The sequence below is a fragment of the Seriola aureovittata genome, chromosome 22 (genome assembly GCF_021018895.1).
Source record: "Seriola aureovittata isolate HTS-2021-v1 ecotype China chromosome 22, ASM2101889v1, whole genome shotgun sequence".
Lineage (NCBI taxonomy): Eukaryota > Metazoa > Chordata > Actinopteri > Carangiformes > Carangidae > Seriola > Seriola aureovittata.
In genome coordinates, this window is record NC_079385.1 from 7,602,729 (window position 1) to 7,626,454 (window position 23,726).

At 41.9% G+C, this 23,726-nt stretch overlaps 1 protein-coding gene across 5 annotated transcripts in view; it reads left to right on the forward strand.

Moving 5' to 3' along the window:
• celsr1a (cadherin EGF LAG seven-pass G-type receptor 1a) overlaps positions 1 to 23,723 on the forward strand; it is a 94,432-nt gene extending 70,709 nt beyond the window's left edge. For 2 of the 5 annotated variants that reach the window (XM_056367237.1, XM_056367241.1), the window contains 27 exons: positions 28 to 194; positions 348 to 533; positions 633 to 746; positions 1,003 to 1,177; positions 1,277 to 1,418; positions 2,896 to 3,016; positions 3,607 to 3,790; positions 5,497 to 5,598; positions 7,102 to 7,196; positions 7,623 to 7,832; positions 8,135 to 8,318; positions 8,410 to 8,553; positions 8,657 to 8,840; positions 9,487 to 9,654; positions 9,802 to 9,928; positions 10,049 to 10,249; positions 14,321 to 14,495; positions 14,910 to 15,022; positions 15,289 to 15,368; positions 15,536 to 15,662; positions 15,796 to 15,921; positions 16,087 to 16,223; positions 19,065 to 19,165; positions 19,244 to 19,387; positions 20,072 to 20,341; positions 20,439 to 20,817; positions 21,505 to 23,723. In XM_056367237.1, coding sequence (XP_056223212.1) covers positions 28 to 194; positions 348 to 533; positions 633 to 746; positions 1,003 to 1,177; positions 1,277 to 1,418; positions 2,896 to 3,016; positions 3,607 to 3,790; positions 5,497 to 5,598; positions 7,102 to 7,196; positions 7,623 to 7,832; positions 8,135 to 8,318; positions 8,410 to 8,553; positions 8,657 to 8,840; positions 9,487 to 9,654; positions 9,802 to 9,928; positions 10,049 to 10,249; positions 14,321 to 14,495; positions 14,910 to 15,022; positions 15,289 to 15,368; positions 15,536 to 15,662; positions 15,796 to 15,921; positions 16,087 to 16,223; positions 19,065 to 19,165; positions 19,244 to 19,387; positions 20,072 to 20,341; positions 20,439 to 20,817; positions 21,505 to 21,529 — 4,181 coding nt within the window. In that variant the 3' untranslated portion in view covers positions 21,530 to 23,723. The remainder of the gene's footprint in view (positions 1 to 27; positions 195 to 347; positions 534 to 632; positions 747 to 1,002; positions 1,178 to 1,276; positions 1,419 to 2,895; positions 3,017 to 3,606; positions 3,791 to 5,496; positions 5,599 to 7,101; positions 7,197 to 7,622; positions 7,833 to 8,134; positions 8,319 to 8,409; positions 8,554 to 8,656; positions 8,841 to 9,486; positions 9,655 to 9,801; positions 9,929 to 10,048; positions 10,250 to 14,320; positions 14,496 to 14,909; positions 15,023 to 15,288; positions 15,369 to 15,535; positions 15,663 to 15,795; positions 15,922 to 16,086; positions 16,224 to 19,064; positions 19,166 to 19,243; positions 19,388 to 20,071; positions 20,342 to 20,438; positions 20,818 to 21,504) is intronic. The other 3 variants (XM_056367236.1, XM_056367240.1, XM_056367238.1) reach the window with 2 other exon arrangements.
• Positions 23,724 to 23,726: the final 3 nt, after the last annotated feature.

Here is a 23,726-nt window from a genome sequence, read left to right on the forward strand (position 1 = left end):
TTTTGATTCTTGTGTCGTTGCTTCCAGTGATGCCATCTCCTCAGTTCTTCGATGGCCAGGCGCTGGTTTCCTGGAGTGACCCGGACATTACTGTTGCTGTTCCCTGGTACATGGGCCTCATGTTCCGCACCAGGCAGCCTGCTGGCACCCTCATGCTGGCCAATATTGGACCTTCCTCTGCCATCAACCTCATGGTAAGATATACAGTACATTGTCAACAAAAACGGCATCATCGTCAGCATATAGTGCAAACTTTTTTTTTTACTACTATTAAAATTTCTTCACAGACTATTTAAAATACTTTTAGTGCCTTGTCATTAAATTCGTCCATCTTCCCCACGATTCAGGTGAGTGAGCAACAGGTCCGCATGGAAGTGTTGCTGAGGCAGCAGCTGGTGGCATCGCTGAGCTTCCCCCAAGTTCGTGTCAACGACGGGGAGTGGCACCATTTGCTGGTAGAATTAAGGAGCATTAAAGACAGCAAGGACATTAAATACATGGCCACTGTGTCCCTGGACTACAGCATGTACCAGGTACACGGCGTATTACATCGCGAGTAGTGACAGTGTTTCATAAGGTTTGAGTTTTCTTGGGAAAAATGTTCTCATTTTCATTTTGGTATTTTTGAGCAGAAGTCAGTGGAGATCGGTAATGACCTGCCAGGTTTGAAGCTGCAAACTCTTTACGTTGGCGGTTTACCTGGAGACGGAAACCGTGTCAGCAAAGGATTTGTTGGCTGCATACAGGTCAGTCTGCACATGTGTGTGCGTGAATATATGTGTGTGTGTGTGTGTGTGTGTGTGTGTATATGTGTCTGTGTGTTTCATTTGTCTGACAAAAAAAACCTGTTTCTCAGAAAATATTGCTGTTTTGTAAAAGGGTCTGCACAACAGTTTTCTCTTTTCTTCTCCCACTTCTCCTCCTTTCTGCTCTCTTTCCCTCCTGCTTCTTCCCTTTCTTCTTGTCCTCCTTATGCTTCTTCTCTTCTTCACTCTCCACCAGGGTGTGCGTATGGGCGAGACATCCACCAATGTCGCCAATGTGAACATGGCCCAGGGCCTAAAGATCCGCGTGGAGGACGGCTGCGACCTGGAAGACCCCTGCGACTCCAACATCTGCCCTGACAACAGCCACTGCAGCGACGACTGGAGCACACACACCTGCATCTGCGACCCAGGTAATACACATACACATAAACACATACACCCTTATATTATACTTGAGTCAGTACGGTTTGAATGTCGGTCCTCACTTTTTTTTTCTGTCCATCCCACAGGTTACTTCGGTAAGGAGTGTGTGGACGCTTGTCAGCTCAACCCATGTGAGCATGTTTCTACCTGTGTTCGAAAACCCAGCTCCTCCCACGGCTACACCTGTGAATGTGGACAGAACTTCTATGGCCAGTACTGCGAAAACAAGTAAGGTTCCTCTCTGTGTATGTGTGTTTAAGAGAAGAGCTTATTGTTAGTACTTAGTAGAGGTACTTCCATTTGATATGTGTCCTTTACTAATATTTTTTGCCTTCCCACTCTTGACTATGCTTCATGTTGTATTTTCTTCAAAAGTAAAGCTGTTGCTATAATAAAGACCACGTCGACATTTTAACAACCTTAGAGTCTGAATATTACAAGATTAATGATAGGATTTGGCTTGTCATGCTTGTTTTATGAGTAGGAAGTGTGTATGAGTGTGTTTCTACATCTCCATTTGTGGGAGTTCACTTTGATACAGTGTAGTTGTTGGTTCAGGCTCAGTCTTGCCGTGATTTTGTTGATCTGTAGCAAATAGAAGCATCAAAATCGTTTGTAAAGGTCCTTAAATTGCTACATGTTGTTCCTTTAAATTCTTGTTGATAAAATAATCACCAACATCAATGCAGCATTGCAGCTTTAACTGGATTTTGAGGACAGAAACGTTGCTTGCCTAATGTTCCCTCCAAAGAATACAGAGTCTTCATATCCAGATGTTAAAAATAAGCAGACTAAGAATGGACTTCACCTCCCACTGAGACAAAGCTCTCTAATCTTCTGTAGTTATGTTAGGCTCTTGCTCTTTCTGTAATTTTGCCAATGTCCTGAGTCTTTTGGAGCAGCTTTATTAGCCAGTAATATGAGCTGGATAGTTTCTCCATGCCTGTGTATGTGTGGAGATAGAGAGATATCAAAAAGAAATTGTCAGGTGAAACCTGGGAAATTCCTCTAAAACGTGCAAGAAAATGGCGTGTGGGTTTGCACAGTCAGCATTGTCTGAGAGTTCACATGAAATTAGTTGGCCCTGATTGAGGAGCAGTCATTTCCCTCCTGAACCCTGACCTGCTCGACACGCATCACCTCCTGTTTAAGCAGGATGTGGGATTCCCCCTCCATGCCTGACTGATCCTCCATAGGTGTTTAGTCTCTGCCGTCCTCATACTGGTGCTTGTCCCCTATCGGATCACATCACTCAGCTGGAGATCGCATCTCTTGAGAGAGAAAGAAAGTCTGTGTGTGTTTGTATGAATGAGTCACACTTGATTCATTGACTTCAAACTGTAAAGGAAGTTTATTCTAGATTCAGGCGTTTAACTGCAGATAAACTTAACAGATCAGTCAACTATCAGATTTGTACAAGCTGATACCAAGTCAGTAACACGCCAAGACCTGATCAACCATCACTTTGATTTGTGTTACTGAATACACAACAGATACACGTGTCTTTAGTACATTTTTTCTTCTTCTTTTTTCCCTTAAACAATCTTCTCTACCCTCTCACCTTAGCTGGTGTAAAGACATTTCACAGATAATCAGTTACTTTGAAAATCCCAGGTTATATCTTCTTTCGTTAAAATTGACTAAAAGTATTTCAAAATGCATGTGTGCTGAGTCTAATTTAATATGTCCTTGTTTTTGATGACAGAGTGGAGAAGCCGTGTGCTCAAGGCTGGTGGGGCAATCCCGTGTGTGGACCCTGTAACTGTGATATCAGCAGAGGATTCCATAAAGACTGCAACAAAACCACTGGAGAGTGTCGCTGCAAGGTAAAAAAAAACACACAACTTCCTATTTGACAGGTTAATAGGGAATATAAGAGTGTTTGCTTTGTGGTTCACCAAAGTCTTTGTGTTTAGAGCAAAAGCTGCACAGGATAGGGGAATACTGTTGTTTAAAAAACAGGATTGTTAAAAAGCACTGTTGTTTTCTAGTGTAATATTTAAAGTGAGGCAATGTAGATTTTGAAAGAAAAGTTTCATGTTCCTCTTATGAATGACAAGTTGAATTTATAAGAAATAAAACAAACCTTGAATCAATTCAGTTCACTCAGGGGTTTTGCTTATACAACCTTACTTGGTCTGGTATGACCAGTAGCCAATGGTGGCTAATGTTAGCTAAGTTTAGGAACATACTCCTGTGTAACTGGTGTATTACTCAACCAGTTATCTGACATGACTCTTTTCTACTTGTGCATCCATTATATGTTTTAGTATCATACTGCAATTGCTGTTAAGTAAAAATGACATGGATTTTAAAGATGCACTCACAGGGCCCCCAAATATCTATATTTCCTCCTAGCTGACTTTTGATGACTAGATATTATATGACTTATCTGTGTCTTCCCTTCTTCCTCTAGGAAAACCACTATCGTCCAGAGGGTGAGGACACTTGCTATCCCTGTGAGTGTTTCTCAGTTGGCTCTGAGTCTCGGACCTGCGACCCCATCACTGGCCAGTGCCCCTGTAAAGGAGGAGTGATAGGTCGTCAGTGTAACCGCTGTGATAACCCCTTCGCAGAAGTCACACCCACCGGATGTGAAGGTATATATAATTTATAATTTATATATTTTGTTGTAACTTGTGTTTAAGTGTGAGTGAAAGTTATTTCTCCAAAACAGGAAATTGAGAGACTAAAATCATAAGCAATATTTGTTAAGGTTGAGTAATATATATATATATATATATATATATATATATATATAGGACATCAACATTTCTGGTTATTTACATATTGACAAATGTAAAAATATAATTGATAAATTAGTCCTGCAGAAGAACACAATTCTACTTACATTCAATAGACTAATTCGCTAATATCTGAAATAATGAATTAATTATAGGGATTAATGTAAACAATAAGTCATTCACAGAAAACATAACTAGTACATATCTATTCCAAAATGCTGCAAGATCACACAAATGATGTGAAACCATGTGAAAAATGAAACCATGATGTTCAGATAAAGGATTTGAGGTGTTTATGACAGGCACAGTTATGAGAAAGAAGTTGGGTGTATTATTCCTTTAAATGTTCCGGTTCACACAGTGGGGCCGGATGAATCGATGAAGTGTCAGAAGGAGACAAATAGTGTCGCTCACGTCTGCTGGTGCTGCAGTTGAGCTAACTTTGCGGCTTTGTCGCGACTCAGCCAAGCAGAAGAGGCGAGTCTGGCTAGTGGGCTAACTTGGCAGTGGGACTGCGCACACACAATACAGTAGGGATGAATAGGAGACAAAACCACAAAGTCCTGAACAGAAAATGAATGTCAATGCCCTGACTGTTTGACCCGATATGAAACTTGTCAGAGCCTCAGAACGTGTTCAGACTTTTAATGGCTCTGAATCCCAAAGTTCTACATGTGAAAATATACATTTCACTGTTGAAAACAGATGTCCCAATTCATGCTTTTTGAATTTGTGATATGATATTTTATATGATTATTTCATATGGATATGGTTGAACAAATTCTGACTCAAGGGAGGAGTGAAGGAAAAGATGATAACGAAAAACTAAGGCCAAACATTTCTTTAGTTATGTCCTGCGGGTCACTGAGATGTGACCATCCATGACAGGCCTCATACCGATCTGTCAGCTCTGCACCAGACACGGCCCAGACGACAGCGAGACACGCAGTAACTCTGCAGTTAATGTCACCGCAGCCTTTAGCGATGACAGAGAGTCTCGTGCTCTAGTAGAAATGACCTTGAAAGAAAGGGAAAGTATGATCTGAAAAAACGGAGCACTGAAAATAATCCTTCCTGGTCCTCTCTGACAAACAACAAGCTTCAGATTAAATAAACTCAGATTGGAAATGTTATAGCTACTAAGAGTTAAAAACTGAACACTGTGGGATTACGGGCAATTAAGAGGAGCCACAAACAAGCCTGAAGGGCCCAGCTCGATTTGTCCTGAAGATTTATTAACCCAGATATGCTGAGATGAATTATGTATCTCAGTTTATGTAATAGCTCTGCTGGTTTAATTTGACTGAATGTCACTGCGCTGGTCTGCGTGGCTGTTTCATAAGATGTAGTGGTCTGGCTAGGTGGTGTCCTGAGGTGGAACCAAAGCCATGTTGATTTTCTGTGGTAATTTAAACTTCAGTTTATGATCCACTTCCTTTAGGGCCAATTAATCTATATCAAGCATGTTGTGTGTTTACCCACTGGCCCAGAATTAATGCCAGCCTCTTTTTTTAAAACCATATACCTACAGCTTCTATTTTTGTTTGTCCTTTCCTCCACAGTGGTGTACGAGGGCTGTCCCAAGGCATTTGACGCAGGTGTCTGGTGGCCCAAGACCAAATTTGGACGCCCCGCCGCCATGAACTGTCCCAAAGGATCCATTGGTGAGTGCTTTTATGTCCCTTTAATGACAACTGCATGTATGTAGTCAAAGCAGTCCGTGATTCACTTCAAATGAATGGATCTCAGACGATTTAAGGCCACCAATCAGTGGTCAGGTTTATATCAAGGTAAATAACAAGCTTGATGTAAGTGTTTTCTCATCCTGTTTCATGTGTTAAGGGAATAGTTCAAAATTTTCTTACCTTCAGATTGAGGCTAGCTCTTTCTCCATTGTTGCCTGGCTTTATGCTAAGCTATTCTAATCAGCTGCTGACTTTTTATTTCTAAGACTAAAATTCGGTGTCAAAAGCCATATAATCGTGCTTTGGAAAACAAAATACACCAGTCTCTGTGCTGAGGTGTGTCTGTGATGCATGTGTGGTCATGTCTTTTTTGAGTTAATATATTTTAAGGCATATAAACACACACGGTCTCACACACACACAAACACACACACAGGCACAAGCTGAAAAATAAGGCTTTAATCAGGCTCTCTGATTGGTCAAGTATTTCAGCTGTGCTTTTTTCAGCAGCCAATCATGTGTAGATGTTTAATCTGTAGAAACTTGTAGAAAAACAGCAGGTACATTAAGAGCTGATAGTAAGGCCCCATCTCCCCCAGCTGTGTGTGTGAGCGAGAGAGATAGAGAGAGAGAGAGAGCGAGAGAGAGAGAAACGAGGTGAACTCAAAACTAGAGTAAAGCCGCTGGCTCTCCTGGTCACCCCCCCTTAGTAACTGCCGTCACCATGGTGACCCCTTTGTTGTCTCCTCAAACCCGTGGGGGAATTTATTTGCTAACATTGCTACTCGCGCTCTCCAAGCTCCAACTGGCAACTCCTTCAGCCATTTCTTCCTTACAATGCAACAATAGCAGGAGAGGAGACTTCGCATTTGGATGAAGTCTTTTCTCTGACTGAAACTGATTCAGACTGGAACGCAGTGTGGTTTCAGATATTTAAACCACAAAGACTGGAACTGTTTTACATTTTTTAGGTATTTAACTGTAGCACATATTCAGAGCGGTTCACAGTATCTGATCAAAAAGTGGTTTACAGAAGCATTCAAACTCTGTCACTTTCTATTTTTGATAGATAAGGTTGAATTTGCATCTTTACTACAAACAGCACAATTCTTCATTATCTGCTTTTTTGACTGATGTCCACTTTAAGCATCTTTTGAGGACAATCCCGTAAATAAAGATATAGATTAAATAATTTTTTAAACCCCAAAACGTAGTTGTCGGTATGTTTTATAGCCCTGTAGTGTCTGCAGGTACAGTATTCCTTTCAGGCCTACAGCCCCAACAACCTTCACCAATAAGGCAGGGAAGCCAGTAGTAGCCTGAAAGGCAAAACCCAGGGCATAAATACACTTTAATAATATCATTTTCACAAATGGCTTTTAATTAACTTTGCTGCCACCAGTATGTTTCAAAAATAAATTTGAGGAGTTTGATTTTAGGTCAAACTTGATTTTCCTTTCTTCTGTTGTTGTATTTTTTCAGGTACTGCCATCCGCCACTGTAGCGATGAGAAAGGCTGGTTGTCTCCTGAGCTCTTCAACTGCACCACCGTCACCTTTTCCCATCTAAAGAAACTGGTGAATACAAGTTAAAATAACATTTCAAACTCATTTTAAGCAAAACATTTATTTTCCACTCAAGTATTAAGAGTACCCAGGGAGTCTGTACTGGTCTTTGTTTAATAAAATCACAATCATTACTGGTAGTTATTTAAATCATACTCTCCATTGTAAGAGTGCTGATGTGTCTTTAGTGAAGTGTAATTCGATCTCCAGTCTATAGGAGATTTCAACAAGTACTTCACCTATTGTGTTTGAACCTGAACCTAATACTTCAGGCTTGAACTTCTCAAAGTCTCACTAATCCAGGGATTGACCATTTTCTGTTGTGTTTCATTGCACCCACTCAGCTTTCCTCTGTTTTGACCTGCTCGTTCACGTTCTCTGTTCACCCCACACCCCCCCACACACCCCACCCCCACCCCCACCCCCTCATTCCTCCAGAATGAGGACCTGCGTCGCAACAGTTCAAGGATGGACAGCGAACACTCCAAGACCATCGTGCGTTTGCTTCACAGCGCCACCAACAACACCCCGCAGTACTACGGCAACGACGTGAAGACGGCCGCTCAGCTGCTGAATCAGGTGCTGCAGTATGAGAGCCAGCAGGCGGGATTCGACCTCACTGCCATGAAGGATGCCGAGTTCAATGAGGTAGAAAAGAAAAGCAGCAGGATATAATGATCAACTTTGATTTAAAGACTTTAACAAGATTACAACTTGAATAAATGATTTGAAATCATCTTTAAACTATAATTTAGTGAAGCCCAGTCTGAAACACTGGGAGCACTGGTGGCACACTGCCCTCCACTGGTTGATCCTCACCGGGAAAGCAGCTCTAGTTATCTGACTTCCACCTTTGCTTCATTATCTTATCATCTAGTCTCTTTGATATTCGTGTAATTTCAACAATACAACATTAAATCTTCATTCCTGTCGTGTTTATCTTTCTTCAGAATTTGGTGCGAGCAGGCAGCGCCATACTGGACCCTGAAAACAAGGAGCACTGGGAGCAGATCCAGAGGACCGAGGGCGGCACGGCGCATCTGCTCCGCAACTTCGAGGACTACGCCAACACGCTGGCGCAGAACGTCAGGAAAACCTACCTGAAACCCTTCACCATTGTCACTGACAACATGAGTGAGTAGAGGAACAGAAATCACACTGTGTGAAAATGGTGCACATCATTACACATCGCGTCATCCTCACAATTTTCCTCTTTGCCCTCTAGTTCTCACAGTGGACTACCTGGATTTGTCGGACCCGGAAAGAGCGACATTCCCTCGGTTCCAGGACATCCAGGAAGCCTACCCCAAAGAGCTTGGGTCCTCTGTCCACTTCCCCCAGTTCAACCTCCGCCCTGAAGGCCACAGAGGTAGCATCACACCACACTAGCTTAACATGTTAAGTAAAATACACCAAGTTGAAACTGCAGCCCAAGTCGGTCAGTTTATCTTTCTATCTCTGTCTAAATCCAGCGGAGCCCACTCCAGCCCCTCCAACCCAGACCGACCCCCCCCTTGAGGAGGAGCACACGGTGTCTGATAGGAGACGCCGACACCTCGAGCCAGCTGCCCCTCTGCCGGTTGCCGTGGTGATAGTGTACAAATCACTGGGAGAACTTCTCCCGGAAAGATATGACCCCGATCGCAGGAGTCTGAGGTAGACTACTGACATCCAATGCACCATTATATGTCGACATACATGCTTTTGTCAGACACTGAACACAAGGGAGTGCAGACCTACTTTCATACATAATTTTCTAGCATTGAATTATGATGTGTAATCCGGTCAACAACAGTTGCAAGCAAGGCCTCAAAGCATGAAGAGTGATTTAACACAGGGAAAAAAGAGTGCCCACACCCTATCTGTCTACTGTGCATACTGGTGTGTATATAATTCACAATACCCCCCAAACTTTTGAAGAAAACTCTACGTCACATGAAAATATTTAATCTTTAATGTTAATACATGTCATAATATTTATTGTAGGTGTGTTTGATAGAACCAATCTATCACTGCCTGCATGGAGCAATATGAAACTGTGTAGTTATTCAGAAAAAACTGAACATGGAGTCAGAGACTGCTCCGTATCCATACTGTATGTGACAGGAGAGAAAATATTTCCAACATAAGACTGGGAGGTTAACAAAAGGATAAGAGAGAATATGTCCAAATGTAATCAACTTTTGGGTTTGTTATGGTATAATATGATTTCAACATGACCTCCTGCACGTTGCTGTAGCTCAGTGGTTAAAAACTTTAAATTAACTCCAGATCACACTTCCCTTTTTTCTTGTGTTTGCAGACTCCCTAACCGCCCGGTGATCAACACAGCCATAGTGAGCGCCACAGTCCACAGCGAGGGTCCGCCTCTCCCTCTCATCCTGGACCCCCCCATCACCCTGGAGTACACCTTGCTGGAGACAGAGGAGAGGACCAAGCCTGTCTGTGTCTTCTGGAACCACTCCATCGCGTGAGTTGGACTTTACACACATATGTTTGCACACCCAGGAGTTTTTTTTCAGTAGCTCAGAGTCATAATGTTGTTTTTTTTCTTAGCATTGTGCCACGTTACTGATGTCTGTTTTGTGTGTTTGTATGTGTGTGTCGGTGTGTTTAGGATTGGAGGGACAGGCGGCTGGTCCTCTAAAGGCTGTGAGGTGCTGAACAGAAACAACAGCCACATAAGCTGTCAGTGTAATCACCTGACCAGCTTTGCTGTGCTGATGGATATCTCCAAGAGAGAGGTGCTTCATTAAAGTTTTGTCTTTCCAGCCTCATTTATAACAGCCAGCTAAGATTGCTTTATCGCATTAGTTACCTATGTATGGATTTCTGACTCAGTGTCTGAATCGCTCCCCCCACAGCACGGTGATGTTCTCCCCCTGAAGATCGTCACCTACACCACAGTGTCGGTCTCCCTTATCCTTCTCCTCATCACCTTCATCCTATTGTGCCTCTTACGCCGGCTCCGCTCCAACCTCCACGCCATCCATAGGAACCTGGTGGCAGCGCTCTTCTTCTCTGAGCTCGTCTTCCTGCTCGGCATCAACCAGACTGACAACCCGGTGAGTGTATTTTTAGCCCACAGAAAACAGGGTATATGTGCAATGGAGACACTGTGTTGTGCATCTGCAGTATATTGTGACTATTTAAGGCAGTGGTTCGTCTTTTGTCAACCGTGTCAGATCAACTCAAATATCCCTTCATCAGTGCCACCCATCACGGTCCAAATGAGTTCTTTTGAACACATTTTGAATGTTGGATGTTATTTAACACTACTAATTATATTTAAGTGGGTATTGCTATAGTAGTATTTTTAAAAAACAAGATTGTACTTCTACTTTTAGGAGAGGCAAAAGCTAGACATTTCAAATATTATCTAACCCTAACCCATTTACCCATTACATTACTTTTAGCTAACTACTTGAAACTTTATCCGTTACTCTTAGCTTACTTTTAGCTATTTCACCTGTTTATATATTAGTTTTAGCTAACTATTTGAAACATAATCCATTACTTTTAGCTAACTATTTTAACTGTTTACCTTTAGCTTACTATATCAACCATTTTTCTGAACTTTTAGCTAGCTTTGCTACTTGTTTACTAGTTTTCACTAGCACTCTCAGTGTTACAGGTGACTAATTGGATACATGTTTTTTAATCAAATCACAATTTACTGTTGTTTAAAATTAATCGAGCTACTTTTCAATCTTTCCAGTAACCCCCTGGCACGCAGGTACTTCGGTACTGCTGGTTGGGTATCATTGGTTTAAGCTGTTAAAGGTGTTGTTTGGTGATGTTAAGCAAACACTACAAGCTTGTGACATTTGGGTACAAATTAAACATGAGCCAAGAACAGCACATTTTGTGCAGTCTTTGTCTAAAATGACCTGTTCTGGATTATGCATGGAACAGGAGATGAGGGTGACTAGAAACAAGATAAGAAGAACAACATCCTCACCATATAGATATATACAACACAGACTGCAAATGCATATGATACAGACACACACCGGTTAATGCTTTTCTTATGCTTTAGCATAAGCATTAGCGTGGAGAGAGTAGAAAGATGTCTTGCTCTGATGTTTACTGTATTAAAAACTGCCAGGCATCTTACAATAATTTGTCTGGCCTGCGGGAAGCCATCTAATGGTGTGTTGACAGGGGCTTTACCTGGCTTAATGGGCCAAGGCTTACCTGTGAGTCTGTCTTTATTTGACAGATTATGTGTTTTGATGCTCAGCTAATAACTGTAATAGTTAGGAATGCGCCGGTTGCCAAAGCTCCATCTAAATATAACCTGTAAGTTGATTTTACTGAACAAAGAGTCCAGTCTGATGTAACTTTGTTACTGTAAATCTCTTTAATTAAAGAGGTGTACGATACAGGCTGAGACAGTGTAGAGTCTGAGGTCTATCTAATGAGTTAAGTGTGTTAAGTTCTTAACCTAGTTTGGAGTTCGGTTGCACGTAGTAACGGCCTAAAACATGTGCGCGCACACACGTTCAGTCATACAGTAAAGGATCAGAAGGTGTGGGAACTCTTTGAAGTCTGCTGACACAGACATTCGGACACGGACACACACACACACACACACACACACACACACACACACACACACACACACACACACACACACACACACACACACACACACACACACCTCCATGGGCCAGTAGTGGAGACATGCTGTGACTGGTACCTGTTTCCAGAAGCAGGCCTCAAGGCAGTAAGCCTTGGCAAAGGTTTCCCAGAACAAGTTCTTAGTTTTCACTTGATAAATCTCCTGCATGTTTGTGGTACAGAAAACATCATTAATCTGTTAACTGACAGGTAATCCTACTATATTTATGTAATGAGATTTGGAAAGCTGATATCCTTCATAGGTTCTGGGGAGACATCAGGACAGATTTAAAAACAAGCAGAGTTTAGGTGTAAAGATTTTTGAAAATGTGACAAGTACCTTCGTAAGTGATGTGGATGCTACATTAGTTATATATCAGAGTATCGTTATTGTTGTCATTAATCTCAGTTCATCAGATTTTCTTTTTTGCCAACACTTAGTTTGACACATATTGAGGCGTTTAGCCTTCCTTAGCTATCTGTCCACTTTCAAGTCTTCAAAATGAAAGATGTTCAAAGTAAGATTGTATGTATTGTGATGTTTGTTGAACAGAAGCCGTTGTAGCCACAAGTGACAGTTATTAGATGGTGTAAAATGTTGTGAAGAAAACAATAAGCTACTGGTCACCCCAGACCAAGTAGCGTCACAGCAGGAAAACACCTGACTGTATCAAACCGAGCAGTGGTGTATTTTATTGCGTATGAATACTACTATTTAAAGGAAGAATGTGTTATGTCTTCTTAGTTAAAAAGTTACACAGTCTCACTTTAAGATGAATGTGTCAGCTCTCACTAGTCTGGCTAAACCAGATGTTTACAATATTATGCAAAGACATCAGAAGATCGTCAGGTCCAACTGGCAGTCCTGAAACACCGTGGTGGGTAGTAAATGCCATCACCCAGCCGTCAACCAGATGTAAATTTTGGCTCTGACCATCAGAGTGGAAAGAAATCCGGGATTAACATCAAATCACTTCAGGTTGTCCAAACTTTATATCACAATCTTTCACTGGACTGAAATGTTACTACAGCAACGTTTTTTGCCGTATAGCTCAAGTGTGGGACACAAAGAAGACCAAATATATCTACCCAACATTGAAATTCTTCCAAGACAGTTCTTTCAACAAAAAAAAAAAAAAAAAGAAGGAAAGAACTTAACAGTAACGATTAAAAAATGAAAAAGTACAAACTCATATCCCCTAAAAAAAGATCCGCTAAACATTTCAGCATCCCCTCCACATTTGGACAAATCTACAAAACTGAAAATGTTGTGAATATGAAAGCAAAGACGCCCAGTTACAACAGTCTCTGACCAATTAGAGGTCCTCCTCTGATCTACAGTATCAATCAGATTTGATGCCTTTGATTCAGCTTCAATCATGGGTGTCTTGTCTTTTTTCTTGTAGAAATGTTCTGAGTCACTGTGTTTTGACTGGGATGAGGTCGACTTGCACACAGACTAATCACACGCTGCGTTATCTGCTTTTTAATCAGAATTTTTGTTGAGTGCAGAAGTCAAATGTTGAGGGTGTTTTAAAAAACAGAAAGAGAGAGTTTAATCTGTGTTTGTTTTTTTAACCATCTCTGAATTCAGAGACTGTTTGTTCTGCAGTGTTTGTGTGCAGCGTGTGTGCGTGTGTGCGTGTGTCAGAACTGTGGAATGCTGTCAGTGTATGCCGAGGGCCATCTGCAGAATGATTTATAACCCCATGTAGTCTCTTTCTATCTCTCTCTCTCTGCTTCTGATCTCCACAGTCATACACAGCATTACTAAAATATAGTATCTCACCTGCTGGGACATTCCCTAACACACCGCATTCCTCTATTACAGCAGCAGCAGACATGGAAATAGGGTGGAAAGGAGGTATAGGAATGTGCGTTACTGCATTTCATAAACTGGTGAAATTTGTCATGAAAAAATTTGTCACTAGTGAAGAAAATATTGATTATTTTCAATATGAATTCATCACTTAATTACTTTTTTGACAAATTGATTAGTTACTGAGTCTATAAAATGCCAGAAAAATTAAAAAATTCCCATCACAGTATCCTGCAGGCTTAAGTGACATTTTCAAATCACACACATCTGCCCAACAGTAACATTTGATTTACGAGGACATAAAACAGAGAGAAACAGCAAATCCTCACATTCAAGAGGCCGACAACCTGACTTTTTTGTGGCTGTTTTAGTAATAAATGACTTAAGTGATGATTACAGTTGTCAAAACTTTGTCCCATAATGTTTTGTCTGTCGATTAATCGAGCAGGTAAAATATTTTTAATTGATAAAAAGGATGGACATCACACAGATGGATGGAATTAGTTGTGTTCAAGTGAGAAAGTCGCTGAGGAGGAAGGTTCATTAGTAGCAGGGTTGATGAGAGGACAAACGTGGTTTAAAAAAAAAAAACCAAGGCTGCCTTTCTGGATTTTCATATGGGTTCCATCAAAATGTCGACTCATACTGACAGATTTCTGTCTCTTCTCCCTCTCTCCGTCTTATCTCCCTCCAGTTTGTGTGTACAGTGATCGCCATCCTCCTCCATTACTTCTACATGTGCACCTTTGCCTGGATGTTTGTGGAGGGGCTGCATATCTACCGCATGCTGACCGAGCTGCGCAACATCAACCACGGCCACATGAGGTTCTACTACGCCATGGGCTGGGGCATACCGGCTATCATCACTGGTGAGACACACACACACACACACACACACACACACACACACACACACACACACACACACACACACACACACACACACTTACACAAGTTGAGAAACAGGGCAATTGAAGATGGCAGATTGTCAGGTTGATTCATGCTGAAACTCATATCTTCCGAAGAGGCTGTGATCCTCGTGGGAAAATGATTGAACAAGAGACAGAGAGAAAAATAATTGTAGAGACAGATACAGTATATCTTGCCTTGATTTGGATATCCTATATGTCCTATATGGGACAAGAGTGGCATGAATTTCATCATTTTTTTCTATTACTAAGGGTAAAAAATCAAGGAAAAAAAATGTATTTGAACTGAAAACTGTTTGTTGCAGAACGTTTGCCTTGACATCATTTTGTGTGTTTATGTGTTTGTGTGTGTAGGTCTGGCAGTGGGTCTTGACCCTCAGGGATATGGGAACCCAGATTTCTGTTGGCTTTCCGTCCACGACACACTCATCTGGAGCTTCGCAGGACCCATCTTTGTAGTCGTCCTGGTGTGTGCATGAATTAAACTAGTCCACAGAACATTCAGACATCTGCAGCTGAAAACACACCACGAACTTCCAAAGCGTCAACTGTCACTGACTCATTTGAAATTAGACGTGATTTGAAATGCATCTGCGGTGCAGCGACGTGGTTAACCACCGTAGTCAAACATGCATGAGTTCACAGTTGCGAGACACTCACAAATGGATAAAACTGTGTGTATCAAAGTGAAATTAAATGGGAAAAAATACTAACCTTCTCTCTCTCTCTGTAGGTGAACATAGTGATCTTCGTCCTTGCTGCGAAGGCTTCCTGTGGGCGCCGGCAGAAGGCTGTGGAGAAGTCGGGAGCTATGTAGGTTTCACTGTCACAGTAACGATTCCACGTGGAGCACAACATCCAAATGTTCATCTAACTTTCACATTTCCGTTTTGAAATGGGCAACAGTGTTACGTGATAATCAGCATCAATGTAGTGAGTGTATGTCTGGATAACGTGTGTGTGTGTGTTTCACTCCTCAGTCCCGCACTTCGAATGGCCTTCCTCCTGTTGCTACTCATCAGCGCCACCTGGCTGCTCGGCCTAATGGCAGTCAACAGCGACGTCATGACTTTCCACTACCTTTTCGCTGTCTTCAGTTGTCTCCAGGTAACTCAATCTTAATGCTGACTTTTTATTAAGATCTAAGAGCTATGTGATTAGGTTTAAGGCTCATTGTTTAAGCTTTGTCATCATTACTCCGCTGTTATAATACATAATATCTGGTTCCCTTTCTGCACAGGGAGTCTTCATCTTCTTCTTCCACGTGGTCTTCAACAAAGAGGCGAGGAAGAACCTCAAGAACGTCCTCACAGGGAAGAAGAGCGTACCAGACGAGTCCAGCACCACAAGGGCGTCGTTGCTCACAGTGAGTGAACAGACACACGTATATCTCCTCACATTTTGTTTCCTAATTATTTTCTGCTTCTTTTTAAGGTATTACGTTCTTTGTCTTTTGTGTAATCATTGTAATTGTGTTTTTCTATTTTCACTAAAAAGTTGAAAATCCAATAATTTATCCCTCCATCTTCAGCGTTCCCTCAACTGCAACAACACGTACACAGAAGACGGCCCGTTGTACCGCTCGGGCATCGGAGAGTCCACCGTCTCCCTGGATAGTACGCTCAGGTCAGCTAAGAGCCGCAGCAGCTACCTGGCTTACACACTCAGGTATAACACGTTCACTGACTGCATGGCTGCTTTTACTACACTGCTGCATGGCGAGTGTCTGTACGTGTGTTTGTCTGGACCATCCTCTTTAAACTTTTTCTCTCTCTTGTCTTTCTTTGTCATCCTCCCAGCATGTCTGCTAACTCAAACATACTAACACACCCCAAGCCCCTAATTGATATACATACTCACACACACACACACACACACACACACACACACACACACACACTTGGCAGTCACTCCCTGTCACCCTGTCCTTATTCTAAGTCTTATACAAAGCTGAGGATAAGTAAGGTTTCTGGGTTTCTCTAAACTTTGAGGGTATTGCTTTCTTTGCTACCGTACATGAATGCTGCTGCATAATGGCACCTGCATTGTACAGTACCTCTGCTTGCATGAAAGACCAAGCTGAGCTTTGCCGGCGCATGGCTTTGATGCAAAACCCCAAACTGACAAACACATACCAACTCTCACAGATATCCAGGCAAAGGAACACAATACCCACTGTAGATCCATCCACATTATTCATCCATACTGTTATGCTGTTGTGTTTTGTATGCATTCACAGATTAAACGGATAACTTTGTTCATGTGAAGTTTGATTTGATACATTGTGATGTTGAAGTGTACCTTTCATGACATGAGGACTAGGGAATGCAAGAACGGTAAAACGAGATCAAACTGTCAGAGTGCAGTGAAACATCGTGCTTAAATTTGAATAATTTAATGTTAATATGATATAGCTTCAAAGCACTGAAATAGATAGATTCCCAGTATACACTCAAAACAGTTTCAACAAATACATTATATCCTTGATGAAGGAGCAGTTTACTGCAGGGCTGTTTGCATTACACTGCATTAGTTAAAGCTAGCTACACCTTGCCGAAACTCGGAAAAGTAAGAGGGCTTATTGGAGTTTAAGATGTTAAGTGAAAAAAAGCTATATATATATCACATTGTGTCCACTGCTCTGTGTTAGCTCTTTAGCATATACCACATAGACTACTAGTAATATCTAAGATCTAAGAAAACTTGAAGTAGCTGTACAATACTGAAAAATCTTAAAAAATTGGTCTTTGATAAGTGATAAGTGATGTGAGATCTTGCATACCAGCCAGATATGCAGTTTTTCTGATGTACATAGTTTTTTTAATGTATGGTTGTCAAATCAAATCTTGAATGAAGTAGATTCTTTTCAGCAAGTTTTAACATGTATGCATCTAAACTCCTTTCTTACTATTACTATACACAGTTTCAACAGACACTTAGTAAACTGGGTTGGTTTTAGCTAGGTACACCTGGCCGAAGCTAATGCAGTTTTAGTTAGGTTTATAAAGAGGTGTAAGTGTAACTGATGTAGCATTGTGCATGATGCTAAATCAGCTTTGTATTACTGGCAATATATTTTAGCAATATCTACTCAACATCTACAATATCTATTTTGTGTGTTATATGCTGTGAACTTTTGGCATTAGAACGATACATCAAAATATTATGTTATGTAATCTGACAGTTACATAAAATACGTTGTACTATGTCTTTCTTTTACTATATGAAGCAGCTTTTAGGTAAGGTTAAAAGTTTGCCAAAATCCATTGAGTTGAGTAAATTTTTTTAGCATGTATAAATCTTCATTCCTTTTTACTTAATAAGCATGGAGCGTTTGAGCAACAGGACAAGTGTATTCCTGATTAACCTTTAAAAAGTTGACATTTTGAGATATATCTCTCCCAAGATAGAGACGCTTTTCATCTCTGGCTAATCTCACCTGCGTGTGACTATCAGAGGCAGGTTTTCATTGCAGCGGAGTGGTATTACATATACCTGGTGTTTTACAGAGTTTTACAGAATCGGGGTTAGGTCTGACTGTACGCCTCGACTCGTAAAGCTGTCATCTGGGTAATGCGAACTAACACTAGGGTCAATGAGAGCAAAAACGCTAGCGGGGAGCAATGCGGCGTGCCGCCTTTGCGAGACAGATGGGTTAGAGCAAGGGAAGAGGGGAGAAATAGAGGGAGACAGGAGAGAGAGATGGGGAAAAAGAGAAAAAAGAGAAGGACAGGAAACATACGAAAGGAGGGAGATGGGACTGTACCTGTTGGAGGAGGGAATCTAATACAGACATACGTATCCCTCTTCCCTGTGGCTGTTGGCATGTTTTCAGCTGCTTCCAGAAGATTCTCTTAGATCAGCCATCAGACAGGTCAGAGTCTCCAGTAGCATTTTTGCCCTCCAGCCAACATCTCAATACAACTTGGAATAAACAGCTGCGAGAGGAGAGGAGAGGAGAGGAGAGGAGAGGAGAGGAGAGGAGGAATGATTGAGTAACTTCATCCACTTATTTTTAAATCAATGATGTATCAAATTAGGGAATAAATGACAAAAGCTGCAAGTTTTTTAATATCAGCCGATTGTGTGTTTGACTGACACTCAAATATTTGTGGTTGTTTAATATATTTGTAGCATAAATAGATTAAAACAGATAATGGTGCAGGTCTAACACATTCACCTCAATTTTCCATCAATGGTAGATGTGTTTTTCTGTTTTCTGTGATGATCAAGCCGCCAGTTTATTGACTTTGTTGCAAGTACAGCTAAACCACATTTTATTATTTGTTCTAGTCTTTGTTGAAGCTATCAACAGAGGCAAATGTTTTGTAATGAGAGATTGTACATCAGTTGTCTCAAGTTTGGGCTTGAATTAATTCCTAGCGACGCTGTACTCCCCCCTCGCTGTCTCCCCCCCTACCTCAACTCTACTTTTCCACTCCCACTTCTCTCTCGCTTCCCTGTCCTCCTCTCTCGTCCTCCCTGCTGTATCTGTCTTTATCTATGAAGGGAGGAGTCTGGCCAGAAGCCCAGTGTCTCTTCAGGAACAGCTAAAGGACACACAGATCTGGATGGACCTCTGTTCCACCGAAACGGCACCAAGGGAGACGGTGAGTTTACTTTAGCTTTTCATGCGTCAGTATCAGGTATTAAGTTTCTCCACTAACTTCCCTCCTTGTTCCCATCAGACTCTGACTCAGACAGTGAGCTGTCAGTGGATGAACACAGCTCCTCCTACGCCTCCTCCCACTCCTCCGACAGCGAGGACGACGACATCGACGTCAAGCCCAAGTGGAACAACGAGAGGCAGCCCATTCACAGCACACCTAAAAGTATGTACACGGTCCAACTGAGCCTGTACCAATCTGAGACACTTAAGTTGTCCATTACATGCTACATGCTAACATACTTTTTACTCCACTACTTCAATTTGACATCTATATTTACTTTTCAGATTAACTTTTCCATAGAAAGCTTGATATGAATATGAATGAACCTGATTAAATTCCTCCAAAGCACATAAAGTAGTGTGTCAGTGTCAGAGTCGAGTTCCTATTACCTGAGTCCAGGTCATCAAGATTGAGTCTGAGTCCACGTCCAGGATGGGCTCCAGTGCTCCACTCCACAGTCAAAGAGCTGAAAGGTCTACATTTAATACAAAATATACAGCAGTCTTGCAGGATTTGCAGCAGGAAGTTAATTTACTGTGTGACATAACACGCACACACTACTTAGACGTGAACAGTGTTTTTGAAATGAATAATAAAAATTAAATAATGTTACAGTGTCAATGTAGCGATCAAAAATAATATGACAAATTATTATAGACTTCTACTACAAAGAAACTAACAGAAAAAAGTCAGTCCAAGTCTCCAACTTCCAAGTGTGAATGCAGTCAGTGCTCAAGTCCGAGGTACAACCTTGCTGCTACAGTACCACAACAGGAGAATCTGAGTGGAATCTTGTTTTAATATTGCTACTTCAAATTTGTCTTGTCCACCCCCCCCCCCCATCAGTGGAGTCAGTGCCCAATCACATGAAGCCTTACTGGCCAACGGAGGCCACCACAGCCAGTGACAGCGAGGATCCCGGCGGGGCAGAGAGGCTGAGGGTGGAGACCAAGGTGAATGTGGAGCTGCACCCGGAAAATAAGCTTAACCATATCGGAGAAAGAGAGAGGGAGATGCTCCAGGAGAGAGACAGACAGACACCCAGTAATGCTAAAGACACAGCGCACCCTAGTCAACCCAACAGCAACAGCAACCATCAACCAGAGCAGAGAAAAGGTAAGAAGAGAATTCAATTGAATTAAATCAAATTCAATCAAATGAATGAATGAATATTATTTGATTTACACTGGGATAAATTATTTGTCCGACGCAGGTATCTTAAAGAACAAGATCAGCTATCCTCCGCCACTCACCGACAAGAACATGAAGAACCGTCTGAGGGAGAAGCTGAGCGACTACAACTCCCCCACCATCACCTCCCCTCCCCCCAACAACAACAACAGCACCTCCTCCCCGCCCCTTTCCTCCATCAACATCATGACCCCTTCGTCACGTCCACCCTCACTGGCCTCCAACGATGGGGGTCGCCCCAGCAACCATGACAACAGCTCCCTCATCAAGCCGCCCGTCGCTCCGCGGCCGCAGATTCCCGCCGGGCCCCCGCCGGCAGGAATCTACCGGGAGACCAACGGGGGAATGGCCATGCACTTGAAGTCAGGGACAGTCAACGGAGGCAACGAGTCAGACTCAGAGTAAGTAGTCATTGAGGGAATGCTGGCACGACATCTTTCTTTGTCCTAATAAAAACATCATTAATAATGAAGTTAATTTGATAGCACAAATTAATGAATGATGCATCATCCCGTCATTTAATCATGTGATTTGAATCACTTAAAAAAAAAATGATTCAAGATCAATCAGAGTTTGACAAAAAACCTTGTCCGCAACCATACAGCTAGATGACATGTTGGTTGACCATTATGTTAACTGATGCAACAATGCATGAGTCGTAATAGGTAGTTCCACATTTTGAGAAATATACTTTGTTTTCTTGCTGAGACTTAGATGAAAAGATTGATACCACTCTCATGTCTGTACGCTAAATATGAAGCCACCATCATTAGCGGGGCTTAGCTTAGCTTAGCTTCATGTGTAGCATACAGGCATGAACATGGTCTCAGTCTTCTTATCTAACTTAAGGCAATAAAGCAAATAAGTATATTACCCAAACTGTCAACCTGTTCCTTTCACTAAAGCATGAAATAATATGATCACCCTGCTTCAATGCTGCATGATGACTCCCTCCACCCCTGCATTCATTTTTATATTGCATGTTTTCACCTTCCTTCCTCTCTCCTCGCATCCTCCCTCCCTGCATCCACCCCCCCCTCCACCCCCCATCCCTCCTCTTTCCCTCCCTCCATTTCTTCCGCTAACAGTGGCAGTAACGAGACTTCGATCTGACCTGTTAGGAAAACCCAGACCAGCCTGCCCTTGTGAGAGGAGGAGCAAGTGGGAGAAAAACCGCTGGGGGAAGAGAGCCTAGAGCGAGGGGAATGAAATGAAAAGAAAAAGATGGAGGGGTGCTGAAGATTGGGTTCACGCCTGATCCGTCCATCCAGCCCTCCTCTGGTGTTCCCTCTCTCTCTGGAGAGCAGTATTAATTGCAGACTTTAAGACTGCAGGGGACAAGAAAATAAGCAGAGATACTGAAAAGATGTGAGAAATAATAAAGGGAATGCTGTGTTGGACTGTACCAAGAGAGGACGACATGGAGCCATGTGTGCCAAAACCACTAAAGGAAATGGAGAGGAGAGTCAGAAGATGAAGAATGCCCCCAGAATGCATTGCAAGCCCCAAAATGATCACGGTTATGAGGGGTCGTTATGTCGCTTTCCAGCGGGTACAGTTAGGAAAGCAGGACGATACTTTCGGACAGCTTCTTTCTCATGGAGAAAAGCAGATGTATAACCACTGTGCATGAACCTATACAAGCTGGTACAGTCTCATTTGTAGTCCAAAAGGATTTCAAGGACTACATGTCCCTTAAAGCGTCATCAGACATAAACCTGTCACAAGCTGTTCCCACTGACTTTTGGACACTTCCAACCCGTTGATACCGAACGGCGCTATCACACACCAAGTGCTCTTTTCTTCTTCTTTTTTTTTTTTAACTCAAAGAAAGGCTACCGCAGCCTCTCGATGCAGTGCATTTAGAGTGTAATTAATGTGTAGATATTGTTAAAGGTGAAGAAGAAATGATCTATTTTGTATTTCAGCTGTAGCAAGGAACTAAAAATCGTTTGCCTGTGTTGCGTTGGGATTGTGAAAATCACTTGATATGCTGGTTTAATCGACTGAGAACAATAATCTGTGCCTTCATCCTGGATTGAGGCCTTACACATGAAAACACACACACACACACACACACACACACACACACACTCACACACACTCACTCACACACACATATTGTATTAGCCCGTACTGGGCTTTCAGATGATGTAACACACTGTCTGGCGCATACACAGACATAACAGATGCAAGGCTGTTATGTGTGTGTGTGTGTGGTCGTCCCAAGTGCGTGCACACACAGTAGGGCCTAAATGAACATTAATTATTTGGAATGGAGGGGAATCCCCCCTCTATTGAAAACTCAGTTCGAGCACTATGAACCTGAAGCCTTCTTTTCCAGTGTCCATCCTGCCTGTTCGTTCAATGCAGCACATATTCCTGGTTACCAAAGTCATGAAATACAGTAAATGTGCAGAGTAGAGTTGGGGTCAGTTCACTTTTATTTCAGTTTCATTCCAAAATTAACACAAAAAATGTCATTCAAATTTGTGACATCAAAGTCAAGCACAGAGTTAGAGGATCAATGTCATGTTTTTTCCTTTTTTTTTTTAATGGTGCTATTTGTAAGTTTTGCTATTGATACATGGCTAGCGTTAGCATTAACGGCTTACTTACCACTCTAAAAGAAACGGTGCAAGTTCAGCATCCTTTACTCGCCGAGAGCTGTGTCCATCGGTGGAAAGCAACGCCAATGTTAACTCTAGTCTCTATCACATCTTTACCTCCACTGAAGTTAGCACGCTAACCAAGTAGCCCCGGCCCGGCTCGTCACTTTCAGATAGCGACTCACCGTAGCCTCCAATCTGCCCTGAAGACATGGGAGAAGAAGGTTGAAGCGATTGTGAAGTGACAATCACCAATCACCCACAATCCACCCTTTCCCGGTAAGAAACCACATGCAGCCACATAGAAAACTTACAAATAGCCCCTTTAATCCTGAACGGATATAAATTAACCCTTTAATATGAATAAAAAGATTTTTTTTAATTACTGGATTTCTGAATCTGAATTCAAAGTGAAAATGACACTAGCTCCAATGCATTTTTCAGCTCGTAAAAGGCAACTTAAAGTCTGGTTTACCACTCACCACTGAATGCCTTTGTACCATATATACTGTACACCCCCAGTGTTTTGCCCTCATGCAGTCAATGCTGCCGATAAATGTCCTTGTGTTTTTTTTATTGATCCGTGACACTGGAAATGTTTTGTAACATAATGTATATTTATTTTTTATGGTTTTAAGACACTGGAAAGAAAAGATGATTGTGACTGTAAAATTAAAGATGACATGATGAATTTGTAACCG